At 49.8% G+C, this 26238-nt stretch overlaps 9 protein-coding genes across 9 annotated transcripts; 6 read left to right on the top strand and 3 right to left on the bottom strand.

The window, feature by feature from the left end:
- Positions 1–102: 102 nt before the first annotated feature.
- pre1 (proteasome core particle subunit beta 4) lies at positions 103–1086 on the top strand (the record flags this gene model as incomplete). The annotated part of the gene is made up of 5 exons (XM_057173207.1): positions 103–255; positions 280–445; positions 505–754; positions 829–952; positions 1009–1086. Coding segments are annotated over 5 exons (771 nt in total), but the record flags the coding sequence as incomplete, so codon positions are not given.
- A 325-nt stretch (positions 1087–1411) lies between these two features.
- On the top strand, positions 1412–3301 carry N7457_002160 (ubiquitin carboxyl-terminal hydrolase family protein; the record flags this gene model as incomplete). The annotated part of the gene is made up of 2 exons (XM_057173206.1): positions 1412–2075; positions 2136–3301. 2 exons carry the CDS (start codon positions 1412–1414, stop codon positions 3299–3301), a joined length of 1830 nt encoding a protein of 609 aa, XP_057033357.1.
- A 259-nt stretch (positions 3302–3560) lies between these two features.
- Positions 3561–6414, bottom strand: N7457_002159 (uncharacterized protein; the record flags this gene model as incomplete). The annotated part of the gene is made up of 4 exons (XM_057173205.1): positions 3561–5418; positions 5474–5709; positions 5772–6128; positions 6379–6414. 4 exons carry the CDS (start codon positions 6412–6414, stop codon positions 3561–3563), a joined length of 2487 nt encoding a protein of 828 aa, XP_057033356.1.
- A 325-nt stretch (positions 6415–6739) lies between these two features.
- On the top strand, positions 6740–9769 carry N7457_002158 (U3 snoRNA-associated protein UTP13; the record flags this gene model as incomplete). Its single annotated transcript, XM_057173204.1, has 3 exons — positions 6740–6913; positions 6976–7003; positions 7056–9769. The coding sequence occupies 3 exons, from the start codon at positions 6740–6742 to the stop codon at positions 9767–9769; spliced, it is 2916 nt and encodes a 971-aa protein (XP_057033355.1).
- Positions 9770–10196: 427 nt separating this feature from the next.
- On the bottom strand, positions 10197–11786 carry spp2 (spliceosome ATPase-activating subunit SPP2; the record flags this gene model as incomplete). Its single annotated transcript, XM_057173203.1, has 1 exon — positions 10197–11786. One exon carries the CDS (start codon positions 11784–11786, stop codon positions 10197–10199), a length of 1590 nt encoding a protein of 529 aa, XP_057033354.1.
- A 1900-nt stretch (positions 11787–13686) lies between these two features.
- Positions 13687–18214, bottom strand: eaf1 (MYB and HSA domain protein; the record flags this gene model as incomplete). Its single annotated transcript, XM_057173202.1, has 5 exons — positions 13687–14769; positions 14825–14982; positions 15044–17868; positions 17962–18090; positions 18171–18214. 5 exons carry the CDS (start codon positions 18212–18214, stop codon positions 13687–13689), a joined length of 4239 nt encoding a protein of 1412 aa, XP_057033353.1.
- A 662-nt stretch (positions 18215–18876) lies between these two features.
- Positions 18877–20397, top strand: N7457_002155 (putative 60S ribosome biogenesis protein Mak11; the record flags this gene model as incomplete). Its single annotated transcript, XM_057173201.1, has 2 exons — positions 18877–19785; positions 19837–20397. 2 exons carry the CDS (start codon positions 18877–18879, stop codon positions 20395–20397), a joined length of 1470 nt encoding a protein of 489 aa, XP_057033352.1.
- Positions 20398–21011: 614 nt separating this feature from the next.
- Positions 21012–23216, top strand: N7457_002154 (translation initiation factor eIF2 subunit gamma; the record flags this gene model as incomplete). Its single annotated transcript, XM_057173200.1, has 10 exons — positions 21012–21279; positions 21381–21402; positions 21458–21645; positions 21755–21802; positions 21854–21870; positions 21929–21942; positions 22029–22071; positions 22139–22256; positions 22323–23127; positions 23186–23216. 10 exons carry the CDS (start codon positions 21012–21014, stop codon positions 23214–23216), a joined length of 1554 nt encoding a protein of 517 aa, XP_057033351.1.
- A 1200-nt stretch (positions 23217–24416) lies between these two features.
- N7457_002153 (zinc metalloprotease) lies at positions 24417–26044 on the top strand (the record flags this gene model as incomplete). The annotated part of the gene is made up of 5 exons (XM_057173199.1): positions 24417–24431; positions 24516–24698; positions 24760–25506; positions 25562–25754; positions 25812–26044. 5 exons carry the CDS (start codon positions 24417–24419, stop codon positions 26042–26044), a joined length of 1371 nt encoding a protein of 456 aa, XP_057033350.1.
- Between the last annotated feature and the right edge of the window lie 194 nt (positions 26045–26238).

Below are 26238 nucleotides of genomic sequence, written 5' to 3'. Positions count from 1 at the left end.
AGATCGAAAGTATGGCGTTCTCGAAAGACTCGGACTGCGGAGATCAAAACTTCATCTTTTTTTTGGCAGAAAAAAAAAGCGCTAAGCGGCGGCTGACTCAGCGGGTTGGAGCTGACTGGAGCTCCAGGCGTCAAGCTCACCGCGCGGTCCTCCTCACTTGACCACTACTCCCCTCCATCTTTTCCAATCATCTATTTGCTTGTTCTTTTCTATTTATCTTTCATACTGCAAACATGTAGGCTGATGCTGCCTCTTGTATTTGGAAATGTTCACTAACAGTCTGTTAGGGAGGTTCTTTTGGGTATTGCCGGCAAGGACTTCGTCATTCTTGCCGCATCCAAGGCCGCAATGAGAGGCCCGACAGTTCTCAAGGCCGAAGATGATAAGACACGACAGTTGAACAAGCACACATTGATGGCCTTCTCTGGCGAATCTGGAGACACGGGTAGGTAGCTTATCCGACAAGAATGAGACAACAAGATGCTAATAAGATGGCTTCATTAGTTCAATTTGCCGAATACATCCAAGCCAACGCAGCACTCTACAGTATGCGCAATGATACCGAGCTCAGCCCCTCCGCCGTTGCCAATTTCGTTCGAGGAGAATTGGCGCGCAGCCTGCGGTCACGGAGTCCCTACACAGTAAACCTACTGCTAGGTGGTTTAGATCCAGTTACTGAGAAGCCTCACTTGTACTGGATTGATTATCTTGCGTCGCTGGCGCCCCTACCATATGCTGCTCACGGCTATGCCCAGTATGTTTCATGGCCCTTGAATACTGGATAATATAGAAGTCCGGGCTAGAGACAATTGATGCTGACTCCGTTAGATACTACTGCCTTTCTATCCTTGACAAACATCATCACCCAGACTGCTCACTTGAGGAAGGCCTCAAGCTTCTCACCCTGTGTACAGATGAGCTGAAGCGCAGACTACCCATTGACTACAAGGGGGTAAGTTCCCCCAACGCGATTGTCAACAGTTGCCATTCTGACTCGATTATCCATAGGTCCTGGTGAAGGTTGTGACGAAAGAGGGCGTGAGGGAAATCTCCGTTGATAACGATAAAGTGGTGCGGAGTGCTTAAAGGTTGACAAACGGCGTTTGTTGTATCCCATCTTATGACGTTTTCTTTATTTGATTCCGAGATAGTTGAACGGTCGGCATGATTTAGGCTGTAATAAGTCAAGTAAAGAGCAAATCCCTAGACGGTCTGATATAAATAACACGCAAGTTCATGATACTCTCACCGCTTAGAATCGACGGCATTTATATAGAACGTAAACGTACTACGTACACCGCGTTGCTTTCGGCCTGTAAAATGTTTGGCTTGTTTGCAACCCAGTCGCATCCCGAGCTCTCAGAAAGTCAAGAACTCAGTGATCACTAACTTTTGTTACAACCATCATACAATGTCAAAGAGACACGCAGAGCTCCCTTTGGAGCAAGGCTTTTCTGGCTCTCCTGCCTCGAAAAAGGTGCGCGTCGAGGACGATGACGGCGGCGATTCTCGCAACGGCGCAGTCCCCGCGGACCGAACAGGCGGCAATGAGCTGAGGCAGGGTGGCCACAATGGAGTCGACATGCAAAAAACAACTGAAATGGAAGGAGATGAGCTTGATGAGGATAAGAAAGACATCTCTGATCTCTCAGATATCGACGAAGATGTATCTGCGCACAGCGCCCCGAAACGCCAAAGTGCCCCCATGGAAGGCTACGGCGACCTCTATCTCGACACAATTAACCGCGAGATCTTGGATTTCGATTTCGAGAAGCTGTGCTCTGTCACTCTGTCAAACATCAACGTGTATGCCTGCCTTGTCTGCGGCAAATACTTCCAGGGCCGCGGTCCCAAATCGCATGCATATTTTCACGCGCTCGAAGTTGGACACCACGTCTTTATTAACATCGGCACAAAGAAGGTCTATGTTCTGCCTGAAGGATATGAAGTTCAAAACAAAAGTCTGGATGATATTAAGTATGTGGTAGACCCACACTATACGAAAAACGAAGTGATCAAGCTCGACAAAGAAGTGCACAATGCCTGGGATCTTTCTGGGTCTAAGTACAGACCAGGTAAGAGTTTGCAATGTCACACGGATAAGAAATCCCAAGGCTAACTGTTTTCACTTATAGGATTTGTCGGCATGAACAACATCAAAGCCAACGACTACGTCAATGTTGTAGCTCAACTAATGGCACATGTTCTGCCAATCCGCAATTTCTTCCTCCTTCATGAATTTCCCACCCCTGGAACACCGGAAATAGTTCTTCGTTTCAGCACTTTGGTGCGCAAGCTATGGAACCCTAAGGCGTTTCGATCACATGTCTCCCCGCATGAATTACTACAGGAGATTGCCGTACGGTCGTCCAAACGGTTCACACTCACCAACCAGGCAGATCCCGTGGAATTCTTATCTTGGTTCTTAAACAGCCTACATCTTGCCTTGGGGGGATCCAAGAAACCTTCGCCAACACCCACCAGTGTTGTGCACGCAGCATTCCAGGGCCGTGTGCGGATTGAAAGCCAAGCTATCACTGCTCACTCTGATACTCAAAATGCCCGTTTGGTATTCACCGAATCTGGCACCATCAATAGCCAAGTTACTCCTTTCCTTATCCTGACACTGGATCTACCTCCAACACCTCTCTTCCAATCTGCCAACCGGGAATCGATCATTCCACAGGTTCCCTTGACCACCCTCTTGAACAAATATAACGGCTATACGGCGTCAGAGAAACTGGCCCATCGTGTTCGACACCGTCTTCTCCACCCTCTTCCTCCCTACCTCTTTTTCCACATCAAACGCTTCAGCAAGAACCGTTTTGTCTCTGAGCGAAACCCAACCATTGTCACTTTCCCTTCCCCCAGAGATTTGGACATGTCACCCTATGTTGAGCCCAACCCAGATATCTGGTCACCCGGCGAACCTATCCTGTATGATCTCGTCGCAAACATCATTCTTGATCCCGCTATTGCAGCACCTGGCTCAATGGATGATGCTGTTGATAAGGGCGTCAATGCTGCGTCAGGAGCTGGCGGTGCCTCGAGTGGAGCTGGCGGCGGCAGTGAGAAGGTCTCATGGCTTGTCCAGCTTCATGATAAAGCCATGTCAGCCGAGAACATTCGCATCCAAAACGGCAGTTCCACGGAGACACGGCAGCAGGGTCCAGAATGGCTTGAGATTCAGGATTTGTTTGTTAAGCGCGCCGAGAGTGAAACACTATTCACACGTGAGGGATATCTCATGGTCTGGGAGCGTCGCAAGGTCCCAGGCAGTAAAGGAAAGGGTCGTGCATGATCTGAGGCAGCATAGCCAGGGAGGCGTTGGCCTGGGGTCAAACTTACTATCATCTCCCAATTCTTTCTTTCTTTTCTTCGGGAGCAGATCCAATGTACCATTAAATAATAACGAAATTATGTTCTTTTTATTTCTTACATCTCCGGGTAAATTTAAGACGCTGAAAGTACTCGGTGCAAATACTGCACCAGACAGGAACTACTTGATTAAAGAGGCACCTGTACTACAAATTGATAACATCAAAAGAGATATACACTCATTACAAAGTTCCCCAACCGCAGAAATTTCTCCCTATCCTCATTGTCGAGCCTACCAGGAATCCCCAGATCCCAGCTCTCATCGCAACTTGCATCCCTCTCATAAGCACGAGTCGACAGGTATAAACACTTATGTCTGACCAAGTCCTTCCACCAAACCAAAGATCCAATGGATGAATATCCGACAAACGGACAGTAGAAGAAGGGTGCGAGATGATCCATGATCGAGTTAATGAGCGAAGATAGAGTACTTCAAGCGGCGCAAGTATAATGCCACTAATTGCAGCAGCGAGGTGAGACGCAAGGGAGTCTACTGGGTATGCTGAGAGAAGTGTGACGCGATGAGATTGCGATAATGGGTTCGTCAATTGACCGGGGATGAGAGAAGAGGGTGGAACTGGCTGGACGAGGGGATGGGACTGGGTATCTTCATTCTGGGTTGCATCTGCGACAGGGGATGTCTCATCGGTGGGCTCCTCATCGTTTGGTTCCTCCATGCCATCAGGAAGAATATTTGGAACGGCCGACTCTAGTGCTTCCTCGATTGATCCTAAAGCTGGGCCCTCGGTAGCTTGGGGGTCTTGAGGACTCGAGTTGGATGCCCCGGTACTGATACCCGAGAGGCCATCGGTGTCCACTGCCGGTTGTGGCTGCTGCGCTTCGCGCTGCGCCTGACTCAAGATTAGGGCTTCGAGGAACTCGGCTATGGATCTTCTATCCATAGCATCGGGGGTTGTATTTGTTCCTGACAGATTGTTACCTGCTAGTGCATTGAGCTGGGCAAGATTTGCGGCTTGGCTTTGCGGGCTGCGATTCCGATTGCCTAGCAACTCGAGTTGCATCGTAATGACATCGGAGCTTTGGTGGATCAAAGATGCTCTAACATGGGGCGAAGTAGGAGGTGATGTTTCTGGTGATGATGGACGAGAGAAGAGAGTATTAGATCGCGAGTTCAGTCGATCCATAGCAAAATGCTCACCATCTTGTGAGGAAACGGTTTGATCCAGCGGGTTTGTAGTAGTCTCCTGATCACTTGTTTGCCCAATAGTAGCCATCTCGGAAAAATAATCGTCGCCCATTTCTCCAGGCGATTGAGACATACGATTCTCATTTGTGAGCACTCGATTCAGTCCGAAGTTTGAATCTGCTCGAGTCGAACGTGTAGATTCAATTGTACCCGCTGGTCCTGGTCCTGGTCGTGAGGTAGCAGCGGCAACCTGGGTATCGGGAGTGACCCCCGGGGGTCTAGTCACAAGATCACTTGATTCCTCTTCAGCAATTTCAGTGAGAAAGTTCACTCGGGTTCTTTCAAGTTCACTTTGCAACAACTGGATCGAATTGCGGAGATTTTCAATCTTCTCATCTGACGGCTTGCTCGGTCTCAGTCCAAAAATTGATGATACCCATCTCCGAAAGAGGGAAAATTCGTATTTGATATCCTCGAAGAATGTGAGCTTGGTGCGGTATAACTCTTCATCTGATCTACGGCCCAGCGTGGGCACCACCCACTCTATGAGATTTTCTTCCAAGGCAACACGGACTGAGAGCTCATCTGGAAGAGTTGGCTTGGGAAGATGTCGTCTAATCAACCGGTAGATACGCTCTTCGAGCTCTGGTCGCAAGTAGTAGCCATAGAGGAACACCAAAACGCCAGGAGAGGTCAACAAACCCACAAGCGACATCCCCAGTGAATGAGGGGAAAAATCGGTGGGAAGTTGAGGCAGCTGCAGCAAGGATTCTCCACTGAAGGGAAGTAGAAGTCGGATCCCAGGTATGGAATATGGCGAAACAAGAGAGAGAGACTGGAGTGTAGAGTACATGTAGAACTCCACAGACAACATGAGCACTGCGTGTCTCGCCCTTTACTCGTAGTCAGCCTTTGTTACTGGGTCCAATGGACGTAAAATGTACTCACGCTGTATATAGAAGTCCAAAGAGGGAACGGACGCCAAGTGAGTCGCCTGTCAACCCCTGGACATAGTCTCGGAGAGAGACAAAGACACGCTTTAGCGGGGTTTCTCGGGCTATAGCCAACCCACTTGACATTGCCCAAGCTGGAATGCCCGCAAAATAAAAGTTGAGGATCCCCTTGGTGTCTCTCTCAAGCTTTATGGCATTGAGTAATGCGGAATGTGCATAGTGCGTGTAGGTCTGAAGCTCAGATGCCAAATATCAGCGCTTTCAGCCTCTAAATGGTTCGGGGTTGCATTTACCTGTACTCTGCCAGTGAGTGAAGAAGTCCACCAGGTACCAAAGAAGATAAATAGCTGATCGAGAGTCGTAATGACCAGCCCAAAGTCATTTTCACTTGCAATTTGATTGATCTTTTGCTGTTCATTGGGAATACTAGACTTCTGGTCTTCTCTACTGACGACGATCCCCATTGTGGAGAGTATGTCATTCTTAGCTCTCCGGAGTTCTTTTCCAAAGGTTTTGGACTCGGGATTGACAGGGTGTCCTCGAGTATCATACTGTTGCATGTAGTCGTCCGCATGGACGCTGGAGATCCGTCGGACTGGGTTTGAGGGGTCAACTGCCGCATTATCGGGAGCTTCATATGGTGACCGGCCCTGAAAATCAGTCAATATGATATGCTATCAAGTTGCGACTGGGCTCAAACAAGCACTTGTGGCAAGAGACGGGCATGTGTTTGTATATGCGTCTAGGAGCAATGAGGTGGGGTCGGGTGATAAGTATTAGGCTTCAGATGACTTCCAGACTGCTCGACATAATCCATTATGTACTCTATTGCAGCATAGCCGAAAGGTCCAAACTCCCAATCACACATATAAGGGGACTTTGCTAGTAAAGAAAGCTTACCAAAGCGAGCCGATTCAAGTAAGCCTGTCGACCCATATCGTACAAGATCACTGGGATAGTAGCGAAGCTACATCGCCTCCCAGTACACTATGAATATGAGATATGATAGAGCTTGGGGATTCGAAAAGCAACAAGCGATGGAGAACAAATGAGGCGAAAGCCAACAGTTGAAGGTGCTCAGGTGGTTATGCACTTTGGCCTGAGGCATGGGCCATATCTTATCACCAAACAAACTGTGCAAACATCAAAAAAAGTTGCCCGCTCGAGCTGCCGTTTTTTGCGATCGTCCAATCTCTACGGCTCTTTGACTGGGCAATGGCGTGCTAAGTTCTACTTTTTTACGCCGAAATATAATAGAGTCATGTCGAAAGCTATCGTCAAAACCACTTTCGAGGCGTCCCGCACGCTCCGCCCCATTTACACCGGCGGCAGCACCGCGTTGGATGCCAGTGGGCGCATCTTGCTGAGCTGCGTGGGCGAGGATGCCTTGATCGTCGATCTTGAGACTGGTAACCAGCTTGCCAGCCTCGAGGGGGTATGTCTTATTACATCACAGTGATCGTCAATTGAGAAGTGCTAACCACATGAACTCAACAGGATGGAGAAATTGTCACCGGATTGGCCAGTGAGTGTTATATGCGCGCATTCTGAGAAGGAAATACTGATAATTAATATAGTCACGCCGTCCGCTTCACACGCCATTGTATGCTCGCGCTCGATGTCCATGCGAATCTACGGCCTCTCGGCTTTCGACGAGTCTTCCCAGAGCATTGAAGCAAAACTTCTCCGAACCCTCAAGCCTCACACAGCTCCCGTTGTGACCATTTCTGTCGATCCCACCGGTACACTACTTGCTACCGGTGGTGCTGATGGCTCAATCAAGGTCTGGGACATCAGAGGTGGGTTTGTCACACACACTTTCCACGGCCATGGTGGTGTTATTTCTGCGCTTTGCTTTTTCGAGGTCCCTACTGTCGACGGCAAGTCTGCTTCCAAGAAGAGCAAATCCAAGCGACAGACTGGGGAAAACGATGACGAAGATATGGAGGACTCAACCTCTACGGGTTCCACTGCAGGATTCCGCTTAGCATCCGGCAGCGAAGATGGCAAAATGCGCGTGTGGGATTTGCACAAGAGAAAATCCATTGCATCGCTCGAATCACATGTCTCTCTTGTCCGCAGCTTGTCCTTCTCACCATCAGAGAATGCATTGATCTCAGCCAGTAGAGACAAGACTGTCATTGTTTGGGACGCTCGTACTTGGAAGACTCGCAGAATTATCCCTGTTTTGGAGAGCGTGGAGGCCGCAGCTTTCATTGCGGATAGCCCACTTTGCGTTATTGGTGGAGAGAACGGCAAATTGCGAGTTTGGGACTGCAATCGTGGAAGCGAGGTGACAGAGGAACAAGAAGCCGGAGAAGAGTATGAGAGTGTCGTTGCTATCCAATATTCGGCTGGTCTGCCTTTTGTCCTCACTGTTCACGCAGATCAGACTCTCCGACTTCATTCACTCGAGTCACTGTCTGATTATAAGCCAGTGTCAACATTGGAAGCCTTGGCAATCATTCGCCGCATTTCTGGCAATGATGATGAGATCATTGATTTGGCTTATGTTGGACCCGATCGGTCGATGCTTGCTTTGGCCACCAACACCGAGACTATTCGTGTGGTCTCGGTTGCTCCATCGGAAGACCGACCCTCGGTTCAGGGAGAGGAGTACTTCGGTGCTGATGTCACGCACCTGGAAGGCCACGACGATATTATCATTTGCATTGATGTGGACTGGTCAGGACACTGGCTAGCAACTGGCGCTAAAGACAACACAGCCCGTCTTTGGCGTATTGATCCGAAAACATCTTCTTATACTTGCTTTGCTATCTTCACTGGTCACGCCGAGTCATTGGGAGCAATTGCCCTTCCTCGGGTGCCACCCCCTGTCGGCAGTGCCGCATATAACGATCCCGTGAACCACCCGCCGGCCTTCCTAATTACCGGTTCGCAAGATCGCACAATCAAGCGCTGGGACACAAGCAAGTTGGCCCCCTTGACGGGAGAAAAGCCACACTCCCCGAAGGCAATCTATACCCGCAAGGCCCACGAGAAGGATATTAATGCCATTGATATTGATTCTACATCTGAACTGTTTGCCTCAGCATCACAAGATCGGACCGTCAAGGTCTGGGCTGCCGACGAGGGTTCGGCGGTCGGTGTTCTCCGGGGCCACAAGCGCGGTGTTTGGTCGGTGCGATTTGCTCCCCAAGGCACACCGATCATCAACTCAGATTCACGTACCAGCACAAGCCGTGGTCTGGTAGCTACAGGTTCCGGCGATAAGACCGTTAAGCTCTGGAGCCTGTCTGACTACAGCTGTCTGCTGACTTTCGAGGGCCACACCAACAGTGTTCTCAAGGTCCTTTGGCTCCCACCCCCACAAGTCTCCAACAACCAAGCCGATGACGATGAGGATGACGAGGAAGCCGCAACAGCACGTAAAAACGCCATTCAAGACCGGCCCCTTATCGCCTCTGCCGCAGCAGACGGTCTCGTCAAGATCTGGTCCCCCTACACAGGCGAGCTTGAGACCACCCTGGATAATCACATTGACCGAGTCTGGGCACTCGCCAGCCCGACCCCATCAGGCTCACGCTCAGACGTGAAGCAATCTTCGTCCAAGCTCAACACGACTCCCTACGCCATTGCCTCTGGTTCCGCCGACGCAACAGTGACTTTCTGGACTGATACCACATCGGCCACCTACAGTGCCGCTGTCACCGCCAACTCTGCCCGCATTGAGCAAGACCAAGAACTACAGAACTACATCCGCGCCGGTGCCTACCGCGAAGCCATCACTCTGGCTCTGCAACTCAACCACCCTGGTAGACTGCTCTCGCTCTTCACATCCGCCATCAACGCCGCAGACGACCCCACTCTCCCGGCCGAGGATCGTGAGCGTTCCAAATCCAGTCTTTCTGGCAACCCGTCCATCGACGAAGTGCTGCAGAACTTGGACCCTGCAAACCTGCGCACTCTCCTGCTCCGCCTTCGCGACTGGAACACCAACGCCCGCACCTCGCGTGTGTCACAGCGTATCCTGTACGCTCTGTTCCGGTCTTACCCTGCATCGACTTTTGTCGAGCTTGCGACTCAGTCTGTCCGTGGAAAGGATGGTCGTGCCGCGGCTGGTCTGAAGGATATCATGCAGGCACTTGCCGCATACACGGAGAGACACTACCGCCGAGTTGAGGAGCTCGTTGACGACAGCTACTTGGTTGAGTGGGTTCTCGGTGAGATGGATGGTGGTGTTGGGCTTAGTGGACTACGTGATTTGACCGTGGGTGATGTCAGTGACGAGGAAGAGCATGAGAAGGACGTTGTTATGTTGGAAGCATAGTCTAGCTTTAGTCTTTCCTGTTTGTACATTGAATTTGGCGCTTTCGTTCTTGGAGTACCATGGGTGGGAAGGATAAAAGCCATCTCTTTATAGAATTGAACAGTCATATCTTTTCTCATATCTTCCAGGGTATATCTACATCTTTAATACCGCCTCTTTTACTGTGTTTCCGTAGGGTTTCCTCCCTAGCCAGTACGTAGAGTCAGAGGAATCATAGGAACTGACCATATAAACTACATAACCAATATTGACTAAGATATGATGGGAAATTATTCTTCGCCTTTGTATGGCCTGTTTTCATTGTTCAGGGTATCTCTATTTATGACAGTCTCATGATAAAATTGCTGGATATGGAGACTGCGCAACTCCAAAAGGCAGCGATGGTGTATGTACAATGATCGGCCTTGGAAGATGTCTTCCAACCGCTTTAATCATCCCGTCGACTTCGGCGAGAGTCGCGATCGTGGTCGCGGTCTCGATCATTTCGAGATGAGTGAGACGAGTGCCGTGAGCTGCTATATCTCTCATCTCGGGATCGATGACTGCCTCTGTCCCGATCTCCATCTCTTCGCCGATCCTTATCATCATCACGGTCCCGACGATGATCTCTGTCGTAGTTTCGATCACGGTAAGAACGGTCGTCCCGTCTACTTCTATCGCTATCATCGTATCGAGAAGAGCGGCTAGAAGAATGACGGCCACTAGATCGACTGCGGTCACGCCGCGAGGACCCAGTCTTCCGGCGAGAGCGATCTTCCTCATCATCGTAGTCACGTTTGCGGTATTCCCGGTCTCGATCCTTGTCCCGTCCACTCTTTTCAAGGTTGCGATCCCGTCGCTCGCGCCAGTCGTCTTCCTTGGGAGGATTGGATTTGGCCTCCTTTTTTAATGCGCCGAGTTCCTCCTCGGTGAGATACTCGCCGGTTTTCTTGTTCCGCATCGTAATAGGCATGTACACACCCTCGGCCTTGTCGTTCTCTTCTCCCTGTTTCCTCGACGCCTTGCGCATAGCTGATTTTCCCCAAGCTCCGAGCTCCACTTCGGCGCCTTTGCCACCAGATGAATCCTTGGCGCCAATACCGAGGAACCCAGGCCGTCGTTCTGGAATACGAGGTTTGGTTGCCCTTTCTGCAGCTGTCGCACTGCTGTAGTCGCCTCGGCCGATGGATTGGCCATCTTTCCAGCCCATTCCTCGTAGTAGCGCAGCGCCGAATTCCTCAACGGGGATGGCGTTGTAGTCGTCCAAACTAGCAGACTCGGGTCGGGATGCCACATCATTTCGGAAAGAGCCGAGTTCACTGTAATGAACGGGCGCATCGTCATCACCCTTAGTAGCAGCCTCAATGACAAGGTCTGACCTCCGTTCCACTTCACCCTTACTTTCCCGAATCAGCGCCTGCATAGCAATCTCGTCTTCGGTGAGAGGCTTAGTCTCGACGGGCTGTGCATCGGGCATCGCTTGATCGTCGTCCTCTGCTCCACCATCCTCTGCTTTATCTGTGGGTTGCTGTGCAAAGCTCAGCCCGTGTGCCATGCTCGGCGCATCTACCTCCACTGCGGCCTCCCCGGGCATTTGTCCATTCTTTTGCGCTGCCTGCATGGCCTGCATGGCCTGCACTTCGGCGGGCAGAAGATTCTTCTTGCTTTTCTTGACATTGACACCCGCTCGGTCCCGCCAGTTATTCTTGCTTGTGACAGGAATGACCAGTGGCTTGTTTGCATCTTCGACTGCCCGTCCGTCTGCGGTGATAGCGCCACCAGTATGAGTGTCGAAACCTGAGACTTCCTCGTGAACGGGGGGTGCCTCCTCTTCGTCAGAGTCATCGCCATGGCCAAGTTGGTGAGGGCGTCGAGGGAGAGCCCCGCCCTTTGGCGCTGGAGCATTTGTGGGACGGCCGCGATTTGAGGATTGAATGCTGAAACCGGTCTTTTTTGAAGGACCCTTTGGACCGGCTAACGAGAGGGAAATTGAGTTGATTGGTGGTTTCCCACCATCAGTTTGATCGCGCGAAGACATCGCGGTGGTATCTGGACTTCAAACGAATGAAATGTTTAGCAGAGAAAAGCAAGTTCGAGGAGCCGATGATATCCTGAGAGCTCATGGTGGGCGGTGGCAAAATCACAAGCGCGCGGCTAACTTCGATGGTTCTTTGCGGTAAGGGCGATAAGTATACCCACGATGTACTCCGTAGACCGAACACAAACACTAAGGTGACAGATGAGTATTCAACAAGAAGAGCTACTTCTTATAGTTTAAAGAGCCATATAGCCAATCATGAAAGTATACAGGCATTTACCCTATGAACGAGAGGAGAAAGTTGTGAGTCCTAGCTAGACGACGCCATACTAAATAGCACTTACATCCGCCTGCACCTCAATGGAACGTCTAAAAGTTCCAAGGTTTGATTGATCACCTAGACAATTTGAGATTTGGGTGAAAACATTCGGATTCCTCTAGATAGTTTGCAACTAGTTATTACTAAACAAGTCAAATTCAATCAGATCTGATCCAACATCTATGTTTTCTCTCTGCCCTTTTCTTGCCTTCTTATTCTACTTTGTCGAGAAATAGCCTCAAAAGAATACGTATGCTTTATTTCCCCTGTATGTTACAGAAAATATGATGGAACCCCATCTCAAACGCCCATTATCTGGTTTTATTCCAACTGGGAGGCGCGAGTACAAACTTATTGCCATTTCTATCAATCTTATGCAGGGAGGTATGAAATTGAGCTCAGAAATATGGCCATTTCCTGGCTAGGAATCTCAATGTATTCGTATCCAAACTAGCGCTAAACTTACCAATGGACGTTTACTTCTCGAGTACTGAGATAAAACAGGCAATGCTTGCCTAGGCGAGAGCCGAATAAGCCTCCACGATTAAGAGCTCATCGTTAGACTTACTGCTCCTCAATATATAATCTTGTAGACTAATTGTTGTCCTTGATTTCCTACATATTGCTTCCGCCTTGATCTAAAAATACGGACTAAAAAGAAGCATAACCCAAGTGGGTCCGGATGCCCCACATCAGGGCGCACTCGTTCAGAAATCGCCCGATTGGGATTCTAGATATGGGTTCTGCTGCAATAGTCTGGAAGTCTGCGGTATGCTACTATGGCAGAGAATAGTCTTACCACTCTCCATTTGAGATTGATTCATGGGTCTTGCAGGATATGCTCATTCTATGCGCATCGCCGCTCATGGCAGCCACCGTTTGCACGGTCCTTGGCTGTATTATCCCGGCCTTCGGTGCTGAACATCTCCAAGCATGCGGCCCAGCTAACTCATCTTTGTCTTTCTTGTAAACGGTGTGTTCTGTTTCTGTCCACAATTAGGAGCGGCTGGCGTCTGACTCGAGTTTTGGAGACTTGGAAACAGACATGGCAACAGCTAGAAACCAGAGATACCGGACAGTGGATGGGGAAATAGGGAAGAGCACGACGAAATGGTCATATCTTCTAATTTTTCTGAGTCTACAAGTGCAACTACACAGAAAGTCAGCGGGAGACGGCAAGGGTAAGCTCAAACTAATCATACAATTCATGTCAATTCCTAGAATCCATCCCTCCCAGAGTTTTCGCCCGTTCCCATCAATAATACAAGCCCAGAGTTTCAAGAGCAGCACTGGTAAAAAAAGAGCCAGTGTATCTCAGTTCAAGATGAACATGAGAGTTTTTCAAAAAGCCGAGGAAAAAGGAGAAGGAAAAAAAACAAACACGCAAACGGTAGAGGTCAAAGAGGGTGTAATGGGGTGTAGTGTAGGTTTATCGCAATCCGAATCAACGGGGGAGTAAAAGCAAAGGGGGTAAAATAAATCAGAGTAAAAGTGGGTGTAAGTATGTACAGACGAATGTAAAAGGTGAGAGAGAAAGAGGGGTGTGCGGAGGTATTGCAAGGGAGCAATCAGAGCAAGCCCTTAGCTAGTTGCGGTCTGGGCTGCCGGAGCATGCGGGCTCTTGGTGGACCCTTGAACGGGGCCAGCTTGGGCACTGCCGCTGCGCTGAGTTTGGGGAGTGGCGCTGCGACTGGGCTGGGGTACAGCACCATTTATGGCGGGCGAGCTAGTTGGGCCAACGCGGTTTTGCTGACCAGGTTGGGGGACCCGCATCATTGGGGAAAACCCTTGGTTTTGAGGTACCTGCATCGCAGAACCACCGTTCGGAGGCTGGTAGCTTGGCTCGTGGGGAACTTGGTAGCCGGCTTGAACGGTATTTGCGTTGATGCTACCAGCAGCAGCATTCATCGCTGCTTGTTGGGACAACCGTTGCTGTTGCTGTTGCTGATATTGGTTGAGTCGATCCGTAGCCAGCTTGGTCACTTGCTCAGGGGGCATGTTCGGATTGGTACGCTGGATTTGACTTTGAAGAGTGCTGATTTGGGGAACAACACCGCTCGAAAGAGGGTTGGGCTGGCCCATACGAGGCGACGGGGTTGAAACGCCTTGCGGTGTTCCAGCGTGAAACGATGGGCTTTGCATTCCCCCTTGATTCTGGAGAGCGGCTATCATGGCAGGGTTGTTAGGAGTGCCGGTGACATTCGACAAGTTCAAATTTGGCGATCCCTGCGACCCAAACTGTTGGTTGTGGAATTGCTGCTGGCCTTGCTGGGGGTGCTGCTGTTGCCGAGACTGCAGAAGACGCTGCTGCTCCTGCAAACGATTGGCTTCTCGGATGACCCGAGTGTTGTCGGGGGAAGCTTGCATTGCCAGACCTGGCCGTGCGCCTGGTGTTGGCTGCATTTGAGTCTGTGGCATCATCTTCATAGCCATACCATTAGGCAGCTGGCCATTAGGCTGCGCGCCATTAGGCATGTTCTGCATCGGAAGGGGACGGCCTTGGTTAGCACCAGCAGTAGGAGCCATGCCATTGGGTATCCCGTTTGGAGCTCCACCTGGCAGACTGGGATTGGAGGTAGGAGGCATGTTGTTGTTACGTCCTGGCGCATTCATCATTTGCTGTTGGTTAGGCGCCTGTCCGGAACGCTGAGCTGCGAGACTAGCCTATATGGGGGATTAGCCAAAGTTCGTCAGGTACGTGAGACACTGAACTACTCACTCTTTGCTGGGCAATCATTTGCTGGCGGTACTGTTCTTGTCTTTCCTGCAGCTTCATCTCTCTGTCATATTTCAGCCGGCTGAACTCAGCCGGAGACGAGATTGGAGGCTTGGGTTGGTTAGCCTCATTTGCCTTTCGCAATGAAGCAAGATGAGAAGCTAAAATGCAATGTCAGTAGAGTTCATGGCTTGATATAACTCGAATTTATCCCAAACGTACCATGTTGCTGTTTTTGAAGCATAGTTTCCCGCTTCTTGGCCAGCTTTCGCATTGCGTCGAGCAAAGCAAGGTGCTTCGAAGATCGTCTCCGATCAACCCGGAGAGGCTGGGTTGTCCTACGACGAACAGGTGGCTGAGGCTGGGCGTTGCCACCTTGTTGTTGCTGCTGTTGCTGCTGCTGTTGCTGAGCAGCCTGCTGTTGGGCCAAAACAGTACGTTGGGCAGTCTCAAGTCTCTGGTGGTAAGCTCGGAAGTATTGAGTCTTGGACATATCGGCAGGAAGACCCTCAAGTCCTACCCATCGCTCGAAACATTCCCAAGGTGTCCGTCTTTCGGCACCAGAGGTGAAGAGTGATGAGGGCGTAAGACAGCTGGAAATTAGGGACCAGTTGTAGGAATACTCCTTGACCAAGCGTCTAAGTTCATCATCCTCACCGTAAGTCCACTGCGAGGACGAACGCGATTCGAAGAAACCAACAGATGGCATAGGATGTTCAGTCGGAGGCCGGAATTGATGACCAGGGTGAATTCGATCGCGAATGGGTTTATTCTCTGGTCGAAAGAGCGCAACGTTGGTCTGTTCAGGCGCCAACTCAATGATGTTATTATCCGAATCATTACGATATTGAGAGTAGTCATATCTGCTCCGTTTGCAGGGACGGTCGTCATCATGGAAGCTAATTTTGGCAGACGCAAATTTGGATACCGGCAGAAGTTCTGTCTTCCAAACTGAGTCAGGGGAAGCTTTGAAAGCAGGTAGATTCGTCCCAGTGGCGATCTGCAGAGGTCCATAGATTGGTAGTTCATCTAGCAGCTTTTCGGCAGCAGGAGTCATGTCGATTGAGAAGTTGAACTCATCGGAGCCCAGTGAGAAGATAGCAGCAGGGGCAACAGTGTCGTGAATGTCGTGCCGAGGTTCATCGTTGAACATATCACTAACGGATTCTTCCTCGGCGGATGGAATAAGATCCGGGGTCGGGTGAGATACACCAAACACTTCATCCCCATTGTCCTCAGAAGGTGGGCTAAGCGCCGCCTTGGAACAGTCCTTTTCTATTGAGTTTGGAGTAGAAATCTTTGTTTGGACACGAAGTAGGGACCGATGTTCTTCGTCGCTGTTGACATATTCTGCGCACCAATCGGCACAGCTCTTGGCAGCGGCAATCTTCCACTTTCTTTCCTCCCTGAAATCTGTTCGCATCCACTTCATATGATCTAATAAAACATCCCAGTGTGCTCCCTGGCGAGGAGGTTCGACAGAGCGTTTTAATTGTCGCAACGGCCATCTATTGGCGTTCTGAAGAGCATAAATGCGTCGAAGAGTTCGGCAATCCATCTGTTCTTGATATTCAAGCATATGGTTGCTAGTACTCAAAGTCTTGTGCGCAGATGCCAAAAGAGTATTAAGATTAGTGCCTCGGGGAGGAGCGTACGCTCGATTCAAAAACAGCGTGAAAAGATAGTCTTGCTCCTCATTCAGCTTGGCCACCGCATCCATGTCTCTGTGTGCCAAATCCATAGCGTCGGCCTTCTCCTGTTGCGAAGGTGGCTGCTTAGGAAACACAACAGTTGAAAGTCGGCTTCTCTCCTTTTCCCGTTCCTTTCTATCTTTGAAACGCATTCTCGCAACAGAATCGGGAGAGCCCTGATCAGAGGGGGTGCCCGGGTGGCTTCTGTCGTGAGAGACACTCTTAGGGGTCTCTCCGAGTATCTCAGAAACAGATTTATGACGGATAGCTCCTGACGATACCCGAGTGGTCATACGTTCCGGTTGCGATAAGCCAGGTTGGGTAGGCGGGATGGACACGAACTTTTTAGTCGTGGGAGTTTCAATCGTCGACTCTGCAATACTCTCAACCTGTGCAGACGGCGATAACGATTCTTTAATGATCCTCTCGGGTTCTTGGGTTGCTTTTGCTTCAGAAGGCACAGGCACAGGCGCAGGCTCCTGATCGATATCCATTCGATCTATGTCGACCTTGGTATCCACGCTTTCCCGGATCACCTCTTTCGATGATGATAGATCGGTAGCCACTCCGTTGGAGGGCCTGTCGACTTTGGATTGAGCTTCTTCAAGGCGCAATTGCTCATCTGGTGTTGAGGGAACCATGCTCAACCGAGCATGGCCAGCTCGGTCATGCTTGTGTTTTGGGCGATCGATTGTTCGAACATGCTCGGTCACTTCTTCAGCTGGGCTTGTGTCAGGTGATGTGGCAGTTGGAACAGGTGTATTATTATTGTATGGTTCAATGGAAGAAGCAGGTGATAGTGGTTGTTCGATGCGTGAAGGCCTTGGCACAAGAGATGGCTGTGGCTCATGCTTCCTTCGATGAAGGGCATCGGAAGGTATTTCGAGTGATGGAACTCCAGTCGCGCCTGCCTTAGACAAACGAGGGGAGGTCTTTGCCAGACTTTTGTCGTGACCGTGGGCACTGAGCGGCGTTCCTGGCAGCGGCACACTGTCTTTCTGATCCGCGCAGGGTGCATCAGGCAACTGCGCGGCGGTCGGCACGACGTCAGGATCTCGTGGTGGCTTAGAGATGATAGCTGGTACAGATGGTCGATGTAATCCGGTCACATCTACAGGGGTAGGCGAGAGATTAGGTATCGCAATCCCGGGTTGGTCTAGAACAGGTACTCCGCGCTGTGCGGGTTCGGTGGCATGCGGAGCGCCGCCATCGACAACGGGCAAGGATGAAGTGGTATTAGCAACAGATTTGGCATCAATGATGGCCGCTGTTGTCGGGGGAACCACATTTCTATTTGGTGAACGCGGGCGCGCGTGGGATGGCGGCGGAAGAGTAGCATCATTAAAGTAACGACCTCTAAATAGGCAATTAGCATTGGTAATTAAATTACCAAAATAAATCATTGCGAATGGTACTCAACTAGTAGAGTAGCAAGGCATTTGGACTTACTCGGAGAGATCGTTGGCGTCGAGGAAGGCCTGTTCTTTTTGGTGGTAATGGGCGTCCTCGGTCGCGCCAAACCCGACCGTGGCTAGATACAGTGCGCTGAGCTTGCGCTTTCTGCGCGACAAACAGTTTCTACCCATAAAATTAGCCATAAATTCATCGTTTTCCGGGTTTCTCCATCAGAAACACGTCGCGAAAAAATTAATACATACGCGATCTCATCATTTTTAGATCGTAGGAGCTCGTCGCGGAGCATGGAGTCTAGCTTCGGAACGCAGCATCCGATTAACGCGGGGACAAGGGCAAAAGATTGAGCGAGGTCATCCAGTTGGAAAAAATCGCTCGAACAAGATGAAAAGGATGGGTGGAGGGAGTGAGGCGATGGAAAGCACCTGGAGCAGGATCTTTTCGAAGGGGGTGAAAATGAGGTTACAGGGCGGTATGAAAAATGTGGAAGAACGGGAAGGTGTTGGTTTAGGTACAACCAGTTACTCGCTCCCTCTATAAAAAATACACGGCTTGGCTAGGTACCAGGTACTTCATAAAAATACCTTAGATGGCTGGAGAAATTGAGAAGGAGCTACTCCAAAAGAATGTAAGGATAAATTGCACTTGAATGAGCTATCATAGGGGTTGTCAAAGAACTTGTGTTTCGAAAAGGCCATCCTCATCAACTGGTAACGCACGGTATTGTCCTAGCATTCTCCGCGTGCGGATATGACGCCTGAGGCATCAAAGACACCTCATAATTATGGCACCGTAGTGCCTAGGTAGTAACAAGGCAGCAAGGCAGAAACTCCCTATCAAGGCGGCCGATAACACCGCCGGCAGAAAATCAAGAAAAAAAGTTGTCCGCCCTACAGGTCAAGCTCTGACATCTACAATATACGGACCACTGCCATTATTATTTGAGTAATCATGGTGAAACGCAAGAGAACTGACGCCCCCAAGGAGGAAAAGATGACCGGCACTCCTCCCAAGACCACCAAGTCCGCCCCTACTCCTGCAGAGACTCCCGATGCAGCTGTGACTATCCAAGTGGTCACTGGCTCGTATGAGCGGGTGCTTCATGGCTTTACGGCTGGATTCTCAGCCTCCAGTCTGAAGGACAAGGCTGAAACCCCAGCGATTCAATGTGTGGATACATTCCTGTTTGAGGCGCATGGCTCTGCAATTCGTTGTCTGGCATTGTCGCCACTACCCAAGCCCACCGACTCTCCCGATGCCCAAAAAGTGATCCTGGCCAGTGGTAGTACAGATGAGCGCATTAACCTGTACTCTATCTCTGCCGCACCCCCTGCCGTAAGCGAAGACTATCCGTCCGTGCCGACACTGGCCGGAAACAAGATCCTGGAAAATCCTCGGAACCGTGAGCTAGGATCTTTGTTGCACCACACCGCCAGTATCTCCTCATTGAGCTTCCCTTCACGAAGCAAGTTACTCGCAGCTGGAGAAGATAACACGATCTCCGTGTCGAAGACCCGTGACTGGACAGTCGTATCAACCATCAAAGCGCCAAACCCCAAAGTCCAAGGTCGGCCTAGTGGTGACACAGCGCCTCCCGGAGCTGCTCCATCTGGTGTGAACCACTTTGCGGTGCATCCCAGTATGAAGCTGATGCTGAGTGTTGGGCGAGGAGAGAGATGCATGAGATTGTGGAATCTCGTGACCGGCAGAAAGGCTGGTGTTTTGAACTTCACCAGGGAGGTCCTACAAGGTGTTAAAGAGTCGAGATGGAGCACAGGAGAAGGTCGCCGCATTGCGTGGGATTCTGAAGGAGAAGAGTTCGCCGTTGCTTTCGAATGGGGCGCGGTTGTATTCGGAATCGTAAGTTATTTGGGTAGTGTTTTGTTGATTAAATTCTGACTATTCGAGCAGGACTCTATTCCAAGATGCAGGGTTCTTCCTGCCCCCCGGAGCAAACTTCATCAGATGAAGTATGTTTCTTTGCCTCTAAAGGGTGACGAAAAGGAAGATTTCCTGGCTGTATCTACAGAGGATGGCCGAGTGATCTTCTATTCGACCAAAGAAATGAAGGATGCTGAGGATGATGCTGAATGCTCGATCCCCCATGCCACTCCTGTCGCTCAGGTTGGTGGAAAGCAAGCTGGATTCCCAGGCCGCATCAAGGATTTCGAAATCCTCACTCTGGAAGGACAGGCAAAGGAGTTCCACAACGACTTCCTGGTCGTCACCGGTAACAGTGACGGAGTTGTCCGCGTATGGAAGGTTGCTGGCAAGGACCTTGCAGCAGCAAAGAAAGAACAGAAGGATACGTCTCAGATCGGAAAGCTCTTGACCACCTATGAGACCGGTAACCGCATCACCTGCTTGGCATCCTTCGTCATGTTGCCTGCAGAGGATCCGTCTACGTTGATGGATTCCGACGATGAGGACGAAGATGAAGCCGAGTCATCCAGCGATAGCGATGATGAGTAACTTTAAGGCCTCACTCGTGGACATTGCTCTCACCTGTTATACCCTTTTTTTTTACTGTCAAATAGACCCCGAGTGGCAACCAATGTATCATGAGTATGAAAAGATCGAGGCTATTGCACTAGAAAATAATTATGACTTGATATTCAAATATCTACATCTAGTCTTGAGATCTAAAACCCCGACTCATTCAAGCCTATAGCTATGTAGGTACCTAGATAGGGTATACCGTCGCTGGCCTAAGAAGTCGGTGGTGGCACATCGTCTTGGTTGAAGGGTTTTCCCTCGACGCAGTGAGTCACCCACAATAAACCCAAAGCACCCTCTTATAGCATAGATGATTTAGAGCAACAATTCAAATAGGTGTCACTGTGTGCATATTTACTCCAACTGTATAAAATGTAGAAGAATTGTAGAGTTGCCATCCAGACACCGCCCGGCTCTCCACTACACACAATCCCCCACCTACATTCTTTCATTATCATATCGCCCGCAGGAAGCAATTTTCATCCGACCTTCCACCTTCCACCGTTTCCCCCAGCTTCGCTCAACCACCTTTCTCTTCCGTTCTACGCCGCTGCTGATCGCGAGTTGATTTTTTATTTCCTGTCGCAACCATGGCTTCCAACGGCGATTTCTCCGACGAGGGATCCCAGCCCGGCTCGCCTTTGCTCGATGCCCACAATGCCCGCGGAGAAGTTGAGGACCTGGAGCCTCTCGAGCAGGAGGAGAAGCCTCTCAAGTCCGCCATGAAGAAGGCCGCTCCCGCTCCTCAACCTACGCGCCCAGAACTCCCCGAGCAGCCTAACCCGGAGACCCTCGACCTGTCCAAATTGACGCCTCTTTCGCCTGAGATCATTGCCAGACAAGCTACTCAAAATATCGGTATGTAATTGCTGTTTCTTGATAGCTTCAACACTTGCAAATGCGCATCATTCCTTGAATCTGATTTTTCCTGGAAATCAATTTACTAACGGTATTATCAGGCACAATCGGTCACGTCGCTCAGTTAGACACCCTCTCTCGCCATTTCCCTCATAAAAACACACTAACTCTTTTCTAGCGGTAAATCCACTGTGGTCAAGGCTATCTCCGAGGTCCAGACCGTTCGTTTCAAGAACGAGCTCGAGCGCAACATTACCATCAAGCTCGGTTACGCCAATGCGAAGATTTACAAGTGTGACAGCCCTGAGTGCCCCCGGCCTACATGCTACAAGAGTTTCAAGAGTGAGAAGGAGATCGATCCTCCATGTGAGCGTGAAGGATGTCAGGGCCGTTACCAATTGCTGGTATGTAACACTGTATTCCCTGAGGTCCAAAGTCAGAGCCTGCCTTAATTCTAAACTAACTCTCGATACAGCGTCATCTCAGGTACCATCAATCCCTAGCCTACCTACAGTCACAACTTGTAGGCTTCTTTTTCACTGGATATAAGCTAACCTTCTATCCCCAAACAAAGTTTCGTCGATTGCCCTGGTATGTTCGCTAGATCCTTCTCTGTCGAAATTAGAACACCGCTAATCTGCAATAATAGGTCACGATATTCTGGTCAGTAGCTATATTCTCAGACATATTAGACACTGCCGATCTCCTCGGGGTTTCTCGTCTTAACTTTGAGAGGTGATACTGACTAGCTTTGCGCAGATGAGCACCATGCTTTCAGGAGCCGCGGTCATGGTAGGTCTTTTCGTCGCTATGGAAATTGATCTCAAAGAATCGATGATCGACTAACATTTGTTCCCAGGACGCCGCTCTCCTCTTGATTGCCGGAAACGAAACCTGCCCTCAGCCTCAGACTTCCGAGCATTTGGCCGCCATTGAGATCATGAAGCTCAACAACATTATCATCCTCCAAAATAAGGGTAATCTTATTTATTACGAATTGAAGTGATGAACTGAAGCACTGACATCTTTTGAAAACAACATAGTTGATCTCATGCGCAGCGATAACGCCCTCGAGCATTACCAGTCGATTCTCAAGTTCATCCGTGGTACCGTCGCCGATGGCTCGCCCGTTATTCCCATTTCCGCACAGTTGAAGTACAACATTGATGCTGTCAACGAGGCCCTTGTGCACACTATCCCTATCCCTCCTCGCAACTTCGAGGCTACTCCCCACATGATGATCATTCGTTCGTTCGATGTCAACAAGCCCGGTGCCGAGATCGATGAGCTCAAGGGTGGTGTTGCCGGTGGTTCTATCCTGACCGGTGTTGTAAAGCTGAACGATGAGATCGAGATCCGCCCCGGTCTTGTCACCAAGGACGAGCAGGGCAAGATTCAGTGTCGCCCCATTTTCTCCCGCATCGTGTCTCTCTTCGCTGAGCACAACGACCTCAAGTTCGCCGTTCCCGGTGGTTTGATCGGTGTTGGTACCCGTGTCGACCCTACTCTCTGCCGTGCCGATCGTCTTGTCGGTTTCGTTCTGGGTCACCGTGGTCGTCTTCCTGCTATCTACACCGAGATTGAGGTCAACTACTTCCTGCTCCGCCGCCTGTTGGGTGTTAAGACCGCCGATGGCAAGCAGGCCAAGGTTGCCAAGCTTGCTAAGAACGAAGTCCTGATGGTCAACATTGGTTCCACTGCAACTGGTGCCAAGGTTATCGGTGTTAAGGCCGATGCCGCCAAGCTCAGCCTGACCAGCCCTGCTTGCACGGAAGTTGGCGAGAAGATTGCCATCAGTCGCAGAATTGAGAAGCACTGGCGTCTGATTGGATGGGCCAACATTGTTGCGTAAGTTAACAGGTCCGGTTTTACTTTATTGACATATGCTGACTATCTTACTTTGCAGTGGTAACACCCTCGAGCCTGTGCAGCAGTAAAGCAATTCTTTGAATGATGTCCCAGTTCGACATGGGGAGGTTAGGAAATGAGATCTGTTGTTTCGGAGAAACTGCACATAAAACTTGCTATATCCCTGGCCAACAATCTCAGTCCACCAACTCTCGAACACGATCCTTGCGATCTCTGATCGCAGAAAAGTTTACGGTCATGACGAGTCGGAAAATTTAAAGACGTGATTTAACTGATTCCCCCGGCTGAATAGAGAAGATGGGAGAGGAGACATGCAATTCTCGTCGTCGCCATCTTAATCAGTTTACCTGCTCCATGCATGTGAGCAACCACTTTGTTTCCAAGGTTGGTTTGCACCTGTATGCCAGAGTTTGATTTGAGGGACGGACGACGAACGGGATGCAGGTGATGGCGAATAAGAAAGGGGATTTGTGTTTCAATCGTAAGGGGAGTTGATTTCAAGAGTATTTCCTGTTCATTTCTCATTTTATGTCTGCATCATCAGATCCTATGTAGATAGGGCCTATACAGGTCTGTGGCTGAAAATGCAGGGAAATCAGGGCTGTAGCAATTTAAGAGCTTCTGCATTTTATTTGAATCATAGACTGTAAATGGGCTTTTTTTCTTGCGGAAATAAGAAATCTTCCCTTTCAACTGCTTGGTCTGAGGCTATAGGCATAATGTATGCATGTAGATAGACCAGATGTCGGCGTTGGCGCTGAAACAAGTGTACAGAGTATATATTGGTGCAACAGCAACCACAACGTTTGTATATAGCATTGTTTCGTAAAGGGTGGCTATATGCTTACTAGACTATCAACAATAGTCACGAGTCTTCATAATTATAAAAACATGGCCGATATAGAAGACAAAATACTCTTGAAAGCCCCCGTCAAATGGTTGTAGCCCTGGAGCGAGTTCGTATAGATCTTCAACAATGACATCAGCATGGGATCTTGATCCAACTATAGCTATCTTACCACGCATATGTGATTTTTCCACTCCAATTCACTTGCCTAATTCTCATATGGGATGTTCAGTCTTAGATTAAAAAAAAGACATCACTTGTTCGATAGACGCCAGATCTTGAGGTTGATGTTGCGTTAGGCCCAAGCCTGGCTCAGTCATGCATGCGATCTGACTAAGGCTACATGTACCCATAATAACAAAGTAGCATCTTCGGCCCTGAACCACGCTCCTTTCCCTCGCCTAGTTGCGCGATTCCAATCATGTACATCCTCGAGGTAAGTCGATTTGACTGAAATATGTTATCTCTGCAGGGTAAATTTGATTCTCATGGTGGACACCTTGCTAATATTCTTCTCTAGCAATTGGCGCGCCTGCTCGATCGGCCGCTCTTCCCATGGAAGAACGTGCTCGTTGGCTTCTCATTGGGCCAGTTCGTCCTTGAAGGCTTCCTCTCCCTTCGTCAGTACAAGTTTCTGCAACGCACAAAAGCCCCTAAGGTTCTCGAAGGGGAGGTTACTCAAAAGGTCTTCGACCAGAGTCAGGTATGGGCGCGATGACCGAGCATTATACCACACATAGACACTGACTGGGACATCATTACAGGCATACGGTCGCGCCAAGGCCAAGTTTGGCTTCGTTTCCGGTCTTTACGGTCAAATTCAAAATCTTGCATTCATCTACGGCGATGTCCTCCCTAAGATCTGGGGACTCAGTGGCTTGGTGCTGGCGCGGTATCTCCCTGGTCGGTTCCAAGGCGAAATCTGTCAAACATTGGTATTCTTCTTCGGTTTCAACATTCTAAGCACTATCCTTTCGCTGCCCATCTCGTACTACAACACTTTTGTGCTCGAGGAGAAGTTCGGCTTCAACAAGCAGACGGTCAAGCTTTGGATTACGGATATGCTCAAGGGTCAGATGCTTGGGGTTGTTCTCGGAACTCCCATCATTACCGCTGTTCTCAAGATCGTTCAGAAGTTTGACACTTCATTCTACTACTACCTCTGGCTGTTTGGTGTCTTCCTTCAGATCTTCGCCATCACTATCTACCCCATTGCGATTCTGCCTTTGTTCAACAAGCTATCCCCCCTCGAACCTGGTGAACTCAAGACTGGTGTCGAGAACCTGGCCAAGAGGCTCAACTTCCCTCTCTCGGAATTGCACGTCATTGACGGCAGCAAGCGCAGCGCCCACAGCAATGCTTACTTCTACGGTCTGCCATGGAAGAAGCACATTGTCATTTATGATACCCTGATTGAGAAGACCGAGCCCGAGGAGGTTGTTGCTGTTCTGGGTCACGAGCTTGGCCACTGGAGCCTCAGCCACACCACCAAGCTGTTCGGCATTGCCCAGGTACGAATATGCTTAGTTTCCCTTATAGTGGATTGTCACTGACCATTTGATTTAGTTCCACATGTTCTACATCTTCGCCCTCTTCTCTGTCTTCGTCAACAACAAGTCGCTGTACCAGTCCTTCGGATTCGTCAAGGAACAACCCATCATGATTGGTTTCCTGCTCTTCTCTGACGCTCTGGCTCCCATGGATGCTCTTGTGAAGCTTCTTATGAACATCCTCAGCCGGAAGTTCGAGTTTGAGGCTGGTATGTTCTGTTGCATCTATCAAACCTATCCTCAATTATACTAACAACATTCCTCAGATGAATTTGCCCAGAACCTTGGTTATTCCGATAAGCTCGCCTCTTCGCTCTTGAAGCTCCAGATCCAGAACCTGAGCACCATGGATGCTGACCCGATCTATGCCAGCTACCACTACTCCCACCCCATCCTCACCGAGCGTCTCGCTGCGCTTGGCTGGAAGGGTGGCAAGGTTACCAGCAGCAAGGAGGAGGACAGTGAGACGCCTGTCAAGGCTGCTGACCGTGAGCTGTAAAACATATGCTCATTTTACTCGTAGTTTCACATCAAATTGGCTATGATATCTGTGCCAGCAAAGCAGGATGGAGAACCAATCTCGAGCGAGGCTTGGAAATGTTCCATTATGTATTGATTGGATTGTAGCAATCCGTCTAAACTCTAAATGACACTTTTTGTCCAGACATGAAATGCGAGTAGTACTTTTGTATG

The sequence above is a fragment of the Penicillium paradoxum genome (genome assembly GCF_028828445.1).
Source record: "Penicillium paradoxum strain IBT 22861 chromosome Unknown utg000003l_segment0_segment0, whole genome shotgun sequence".
Lineage (NCBI taxonomy): Eukaryota > Fungi > Ascomycota > Eurotiomycetes > Eurotiales > Aspergillaceae > Penicillium > Penicillium paradoxum.
This window is presented reverse-complemented; position numbering and strand designations above follow the sequence as displayed.